Source organism: Onychomys torridus, chromosome 3 (genome assembly GCF_903995425.1).
Source record: "Onychomys torridus chromosome 3, mOncTor1.1, whole genome shotgun sequence".
Lineage (NCBI taxonomy): Eukaryota > Metazoa > Chordata > Mammalia > Rodentia > Cricetidae > Onychomys > Onychomys torridus.
Window position 1 is genome coordinate 77,187,465 of NC_050445.1, and position 8,431 is coordinate 77,195,895.

The following is an 8,431-nucleotide window of genomic DNA, read 5'->3' on the forward strand; positions in this document are numbered from 1 at the left end:
ACAGGCGAGATCACTGGGACCCCACAGAGGCCACACAAAAGGGGCCCCGAGGCCACCCAACGTGCAAAGCACAACGCAGCACGACACCTCTCACAGCGGGGTGTCCGTGGAAAGGGGGTTCTTGGCTTTTAGGTTCAGAATTGTCCCTCATCTAGGGAAGGCAGAGCTCAACTTCAAAGACAGGGTTCCCACGCGTTCCGCCGCCCAGCCACGCTCTGCGCTGCCCGTGGGGTCGCGCGACAGTCACCGCCGCAGCCGAGAAGCCGCCTGCGCTGTGCAGGGGCTGGGATGCCGCGCTCGCTCCCCGCTGTCCCCCGGCCCGGGCCCGGGCCCCACGGCCCCGCTCACCCAGCAGCAGCAGCTTGACCTCGCGCGCCGCCTTCTCGCCATCCTCCCGGAGGTTGCGGTCGATCATCTTGCTGCGCTCCACGGCCGCCTTGTCCTCGGCGCTCAGTGTGCAGCCCATGGTGGCCGAGCGTCGCCGCGCCCTCGGCGCCGGGGCCGGCTGGCAGCGCGGGCAGAGGCTGGCCCGGAGGGAGGCGGCCCCGCTACGTCCGCAGCTCCGGCAAGCTGGAGGCAGGGTCTGCGAGCCCGCACGCCGCCGCCTCGGGCGGCCGTCCCCCCCGGCGACACCCCGCGATCCGCACCTTCCGCCGCCGCAGCTGCTGGTGGCCGAGCCGCAGCAGCTCCTGGCCCGCGCGAGCTCGGCGTCCGCGCCGCCGCGGCCCCGCCCCTGCCCGCCCCGCGACCACTCCCAGCGCGCGCGCCCGCCCTCCCGCGCACGTGCCCTCGGACAGCGCCCCCTCCGACGGCCGCGCGCCCGCGTGATCGCAGACCTAGGCGCTTCCCGCGCGTGCCCCCGAGGTGCCCCGCGCGCTCGCAGACCTCTCCGGCCAGAGCCGGCAGCCCCCACTCCTCATTCCCGCCTCTTGAGACCGCTGCCGGGATCAGGGCGTACCTGTCCCTTATGGGTGCGGGTGGGACGGTTGCCAAAGTTGCGAGCAAGAACAGAAAGGCAGTCCTGGGCATTTGAGCATGCCCAGCGCCTGCAGCCAAGCAAGGGTTTGCAAAATGTGTGGGCTTGTGCGAAGGACCGTGGGAAACGGAGCGAAAGGAGCATCGGGCCCTGGGGAACCCGAGGTGGGGATGGTGAGCAACCAGAGGGAATTGTAGAGGGAGTCTTGGGGCTACCTATGCCCACTTCCTCCCTGCCACTTCTTTTCCTCTAGCTTTCCCTTTGATCTGTGCTCACCTTCCTTTTCATAAGGGAAAGCATTTTGAAGGATTTCTTTCTAACCCCCGCCCCCAAAACGTTTGACAAAGAATCAAAGGATGTGTTTTTAAAATAACAAGAGTAATAGAACGCACAAACAAGTCTCTGTGGTACATGTAATTTCTTAGCGGATTGTGTAGCCATGTTTACGACCGTGTGGGAACTCTTGTGCCGTGGGCATGTCATTCCTTTTTGCAGGCCTTAGCTTCCTTGCTGGTAAATGATCAAGTGATACACTATAGTCCATCCTTCCAGGTCTAGGCCTAGGTCTAGGAGGCTTTTTGCCCAGCATTAGGGGAGGAGTATAGGTTTAAGCTCTGGGCTCTCCCTGTCAGTTGCACTGATTACAGAAAAAAAAAAAAAAAAAAAAAAAAATGTTGACTAATTAGAACATGGAGCCACTAGCAAAGAAAATGCCTTCCTTGATGAGGTAAAAATTAGGAAATTGCTCTTTGGCTCCCATTTGAAAATCGTATTTTCTAAAACTCATTTGGAAAACTGGTCTTGAGTTTGAAGGTATGTCTGAGCTGACACGGGCGCAATAGCAATAGGCTGGACCCCTCAGAGCAGGCAGAACTTGTGGGTTCCCATTTTGTTAAGGGTCAGACCTGCTGGGCACAAGATAGGCAATTTTAAGAAACGCCTCAACGTTTCCTGGGATTTTTCAAAATAGAACAACAAAAACTGCACACTTTTTTATTTGTGTTGTGACTCCTACCTCCTCTGTATTTCCTGGAACGCTAAATGTTCATCAGGAATTCCAGAATTAATGAAATCAACGTTCAACCCAGTGTGAGTTAGCCATTTGCAGCTGTCAGTTAACTGTCTTTCCTGTAAGCTTGAAGGCCAGCTGAAGTGTAGGGCCAGCAGTTCAACCGAAGGGGAAGAACCTGTACGCTGGCGAGAACAAGTTCAGACCTTGTGTTTGGGTGAAGTCATAAAGAATTGCATGAATTACCCCTCCCCTTTGAAAAGCTTGTTAAGGAGGTGAGGAAATAAAATAAATGGATAAAAGTGAAGCCAAACTTCTAAGAGGACCTAAAACACTGGAGTGGGCGAATGGGAAGAACTTTTGAGGGAGTGAGAACAGGGTGCCGGGCTGCCTTTAAGGATCATGTGCTGGAACAGGCCGCCATAGCGAGGTAAGTGATGAGATGGTTTCAACAGGAGGGATGTACTTCGCACATTTCTCAGGTCGAGGAAGGCTAAGATTAAGCGGCCGGTGGATCCAGTGAGGATTCTCTTCCTGGCTTGTGCATAGCCACTTTCCTAAGCAGAGGAAAGAGAGCCAGGAGTGAGAGAAGGGGCAGATTTCTTTCTGCTTTCTCTTCTTTTGCCGTCGTTAGTGCTGCACTTTCAGGAATTCCTCTAACCCACGTACTTCCCAAAGGTTCTGCCTCCCAGTGCCATCACACCGGTGTTATGGCTTCAAGCTAAAAGCTTTGAGGAGACATAAACATTCAGTCCAGAATAGGGGATATTCTGTTTCATGTTACTATCTAGGCAAAGTATGCATAGAAGGTTACAATTATTTTATGATTGAAATGAAGTTTTCTGTGATGAATGAAAGAGTATGGTGCAAAATTAAGAGATCTGTAAATATTAAGATGAAGAAGTGGACTTGATACAATGAGTGCTGCTGTGTCTCTACATTCCTCTGAGTTAGGTAATAGATGTATAAAAGGAAAAATGTTCCTTGCATCATACGCAAAACAAAGGAGTTACTAACCATTAGTTATCCAGATATGTGATGGTAACCCTCACTCAGGCTAATACTTTATGTAATTATGATATTGTAAAACATGATCTAACAACCTTGTCAAGGAGGTGGGACAGGTATTATTAAATCATGTAATTTATAGAGAGTGAAAGAGTAAAATTGGAATTAAAGAGGTTAAAATTGCTTCTGAACACTTGTTTTTCTTTGAAAGATGGTTGTTTTTAACAGCTATGTTAAGACATAAATCACATTCCATAACATTTGACACATACAGTTCTGTGGCTTTTAGTATAGACACAGAGTTCTACAACCATGACTATTTGTAAAATGTCTGTAACACCCCAAAAGAAGCCCCACATCCTTGAGCTATGGTCCCCAACCCTATTCTATCCCTTCAGCCCTAGAAAATCATCTCATTTTCTTCCTTCTGTTGCCTCTTCTACACATTTACATAAACAAAAGGAACCATATAATGTGAGGCCTTTTATAACTGACTCCTTTGATTTACCATTATATTACCATTGGTTTCCTATGCTACTTCTTCCTATTGCTGAATGACACTGAGCATAATATGATAAGAGAGATAGACACATATGTCAAGAGAAAATTGGAACAGATTTAGCTAAGGACATTGGTTTTAAAATAACTAGACTGTGTCATATTATTATTACATACATTATCTTTGGAGAAAATTATGGATATTTAATGTATAAATGAGAAGACACATGTGACTTGTTACTTCAAAATGAATGAAGATAGGTCATAAATTAGAGGTGATGCGACTTCAGTGTGGTAGAAGTAGAAGTTCTGAAAGAATGTACCAGCAGACAAAGCTGCCTCAGTGTGGGGGAAAGGGTGCACAATTCCTGCAGAAGGCAATCTCAGAAGCTCAGTCATCATTGTCTAAGTCTTAGACTCTAAGATGTAAACGTCTAGATTGAACAGTCTAGAATTGTAGGAACTTTGAAGATTTTGTGTTTTTCAGACATCAAATGGGATTGGAGTAAAAAATGAGATTATAGCCAGGTGGTGGTGGCGCACACCTTTAATCCCAGCACTCGGGAGGCAGAGTCAGGCAGATCTCCGTGAGTTCGAGGCCAACCTGGGCTACCACATGAGCTCCAGAAAAGGTGCAAAGCTACACAGAGAAACCCTGTCTCGAAAAACCAAAAAAAAAAAAAAAAAAAAAAAAAAAAAAATGAGATTATAATAACTCAGAAACAACTTCTGGCACTAACACTTTCTCTACTCGTAACACTTTTAGAAAAAAGAAAATAAGCCAAAGTTGCTTGAAGTGCTGATTTGAATGGATTAGGGTATGGAGGAGGAACACAAAGAAGATGAAGTCAAAATACATGTGGGAATAGGGAGTGAACCAGAAGAGAGGTCTGAAGGATGGTGTTTGTCACTGGCCACAGTGTTAACAGAGGTGGCCAGTGAGCCCTGCCCCTTTAGTTGCAATGATTGAGCCTTCTGCTTAAATAAATCGAAGGAGTTTGGTTTGGAGACTCGCTAGGAATATTAGGAATACTTAGGGGGGCCTAGCATCTGCTTCTAGTTAGAGATTTACAGGTCGCAAACTGAAACTATTTTCATTAGAACTAATGTGAGTTTCTAATTGAAGATTGAAGAAAACCTTATTGAGTTGATACAGAGGATGTGCTAGTTAGAACTAATGGTCAACTTGACAAAAACCTAAACCAGTGATTCTCAACCTATGGGTCTCAAACGCCCCACTTTGGTGTTGAATATCAGATATCCTGCACATCAGATATTTACATTATGATTCATAACAGTAGGAAAATTATGAGGTAACAGCAGATAATTTTATGGTTGGGCGTCACCACAACATAAAGAACTGTATTAAAGGTCACAGCATTCAGAAGTTTGAGAATCATTGGCCTAGACTCACCTATGAAAGGGACCTTTGGACATGTCTGTGGGGGCTTCGTTGGGTGACATCAGCTGAGGTGGGAAGACCTGCCCACTGCAGGTGGCACTCTTCATGGCACTCTTTTGTTATAAGAGCTACAACGCCATGGTAATGAAACCAGATGGGGGCTTTTTCTCTGCTACCACTCAGCCATCCAAGAATGGAGGCATTGAAAGCATCTACAGGCAGCACTTTGGGTATGAGTAGTTTCATTTCCACAATGGACCTTGTTCCATGGCAATACTCAGTGTCTCTCAAGAAGCTTCACAGACAGTGGTCACAGCCAACCAGCTGGATAAGAGGAGGTCATGGAGTCTATGAGATAGTATCATCAACCATCAGACTAATTTGTAAGTGCATGGGAATGTTGAAGACATCTTGAAGGACTCAGAAATATTGGGACAATTTTTATTTCCCCCAAGTCAAAATTTATTTAAGAGATTTAATTTCTTGCTGAAGCTAGTAATTTTTGAGGTCTGTGTTGGTGAAGCCCAGGAGGTGTAGGTGAAGGAGGGAGAGGTTTCAGAAAAACAAAATAAAGAAACATAGTATGTCATTTTAAAAATGTCACCTGGACATATATAAAGAAAAGACACTCTCAAAAGTGGGCTGGAGGAGTAGGCTCTAGGCCAGGAACCAGGTATTCATGGGGCAGTTCAGAGTTCTGTCTTCAGCTACATACATGTCTTTAAAAGTTTTAGGCTCTTCTAATTGCAGTATCCTTGTATGTGAACACAAATGTGGTTAGTTAGATCATCTGTAAGGTTCCAATTACTGTTTACTTTCATGAGCTGTCTTTTCAATAGGCCAGATGTGTGACAAGTACAAAAAAGCATTTTGATATGCTTTTATGCACAGAAGCCTCACCATATAGGACGAAGTATGAGTAAATATTGGGACTGTGGCAGCTGAATGAGGAGATGCAAGTATTTGTCCCCCAGAATGTGGTAGGCAAGTGGGGTAGTAGAACATGGAGACATGGGCTTGGGAACTTTTACTTCCTTTCTGCCATAACTCTTCTTAGGTGCTTGCACAGGGAGGGAAGGAGCCCTCCATGGTATGAAGGGAGGAACATGGCTCCCCTGTTTTCTGATGGCACCTCTGATCTTGTCATCTCACTTGGAGGACTCACTCACCATCAGATTTTCAATCCAGCAGAAATCTTCCATCCATTGACTGACCATATGCCACTTTCCTGTCCTTCCTGCTTTCCCCTGGATAAATTTCTCTCCTTACTCAATTTAAATTCTACTTTCTATCAGGACAATTGTTCCTCTGTAGATAACTACCCACCTCCCCCCAAATTCCACTATTGTATTCAACAGGGAAGACTTCAATTCCAGTGGACTCTAGCCTTTGTCCGTCTATATCTGTACCAGTTAAAAACACGTTTCCCTGGAGGAAAACACTTAACCAACAACTCTACTTTCCATTCGTTTAGGTAAATAGTTGGCTTTTTCTTTTCCTCAAAGCCCAAATGTTCAAACTGTCAAAGAATATGTAAGTCCTATAAACTCTACTCTCAAATGCTCCCGGAGTAATACCTCTACACCAATCTACTCCAATGCAAGGTATCTATGGAGCTGTTCTTCAGTTCCTCTGTCCACTCTCAACTTGTACTACTTTGTACCCAGTAACAAGAGTCAGCCATTAAAATGTCAGTGTTGCCCATTCACATGCCAACCTGGAGAATATCATCTACATTTTTAAAAATGCCTTACAAGGTTTTGCTTGGTGTCCATTCCTTTCAGCCATGCTACTGTCTACCTTTCTGCCCATTTCTCTCCATAGTTCAGCCTCACTGACCGCTCTGCTGTTGCCTGAACTTTTCAACTGCTTCCCTTCATTGAACTTTCCCCATACACCCTATGTAACGAGGACATTATTCATCCAGGAGATTGACTCATTCTCCTATTTCATTCAAATTTATGTTCAAATGTCACCTTATCAGATGGGGAATTATCTCTGTCTACCCAGCCATCTCTCTTTATTTCTTTACTATGCACTATAATTTCATTATAACTCTTATCATATAGTGCACATTTTTTGTGATTGCTTATCAACTATCTTCTTTCTCTGAATATGCATTCAAAAGTGCAGAAATTCTCATTCATTTTCTGTTTTGTGTCCAATGCCTTCAATAGAAAAACCCACAGTAAGAAACTGAATTCAGAAAATAAAACCTATTGCTTAATTCATTCAAAATTATTAATTAAAGATCTCCTCATGGGCTTGGAACCATTCTTAGCACAAGGATAAGGTAGCTAATAAGACAGGTAGCAACAGAAATAATGGCAGTTGAAGGAGGAGGATGTTTTTAAAATATGTAAATAAATTAAGTGAAATAAAATAGAAACAGTGTAAGTGCTATTAAGATGGTAAGGCCACTTTTAAAAATTTAAATGTATCTATTTATTAATTTTTTTAAATTTTACATACCAACCCCAGTTCCTCCTCCCTCCCTTTCTCCCCCCTCCTCACCTCCCTCCCATTCTACCCCCATCCACTCCTCAGAGTGGGTAAGGCCTCCCCTGGTAGTCAACAAAGTCTGGCATACCAAGTTGAAGGAGAGCCTAGCCCCTCCCCATTGTATCAAGGCTGAGCAAGGTATCCCACCACAGGGAATGGGTTCCAAAAAGCCAGTTCATGCACCTGGGATAAGTCCTGGTCCTGCTGCCAGGGACCCCACAAACAGATCAAGCCACACAACTGTCACCCACATTCAGTGAGCCTAGTTCAGAAGATGGTAAGACCACTTTTACAAGTGTGCATCAGTTCTGAAAAGCAGACATCAAGACTGAGATAGATTTGACCGTGATGTATTGTAAGTGCCCAGGGAATCAAAGGGGAAAGTATTCATCAGCAGATTGTAAGAGGCCTCAAAGGAGAGCAGCTCCAAAGCACAAAGGAAAGAAAAGAAAGGCCTAAAGGACCTAGACTCATTATATTCTGTGTACATTTTGCTCACTAAAGGAATCCTGCATTAGGCAGAAATGGAAAAAATGGCTAACATTTGGTGTCACCACCATGCTCAGGCTTGGGCTTAGGCAGACTGATTATGGAGAGCCAGGAGGGTGGGTGAGAACACGACCGGGAATCTAAAGATGTGGTGGGTGGAGATGTCAGCCAACCACACTCTCTGGAAAGCTGACCTGAATGAAGAACTTTAAGAACTATTTAAGGAGTTATTCAAGGAGGGAATTTAGAACTTTGTTGTAGAATATTATTTTAAAATGTGTTACATTCGTTTGTGCTCTGGAACATTTATTTAATGATGCAAAGATTAGTTGCATTATTTTATGTTGCATTTGTTTAACTCTATGAAGCTGTATTAAATTGCCTGTCTAAAATACCTGATGGTCTAATAAAGAGCTAAACGGCCAACAGCAAGGCTAGAGAAAGGTTAGGTGGAGCTGGCAGGCAGATTGAATAAATAGAAGGAGAAATCTGGGAGAAGGAAGAATGGGACAAAAAGGAGAGGAGGACTCTAGGCGCCAGCTAACCA

General features: G+C 45.0%; 1 protein-coding gene across 1 annotated transcript in view; it reads right to left on the reverse strand.

Annotated features, from left to right (window-relative positions):
* Positions 1-735, reverse strand: part of Gnai1 (G protein subunit alpha i1) — an 80,215-nt gene extending 79,480 nt beyond the window's left edge. The window contains exon 1 of the mRNA XM_036182207.1: positions 349-735. Coding sequence (XP_036038100.1) covers positions 349-466 — 118 coding nt within the window. The 5' untranslated portion in view covers positions 467-735. The remainder of the gene's footprint in view (positions 1-348) is intronic.
* Between the last annotated feature and the right edge of the window lie 7,696 nt (positions 736-8,431).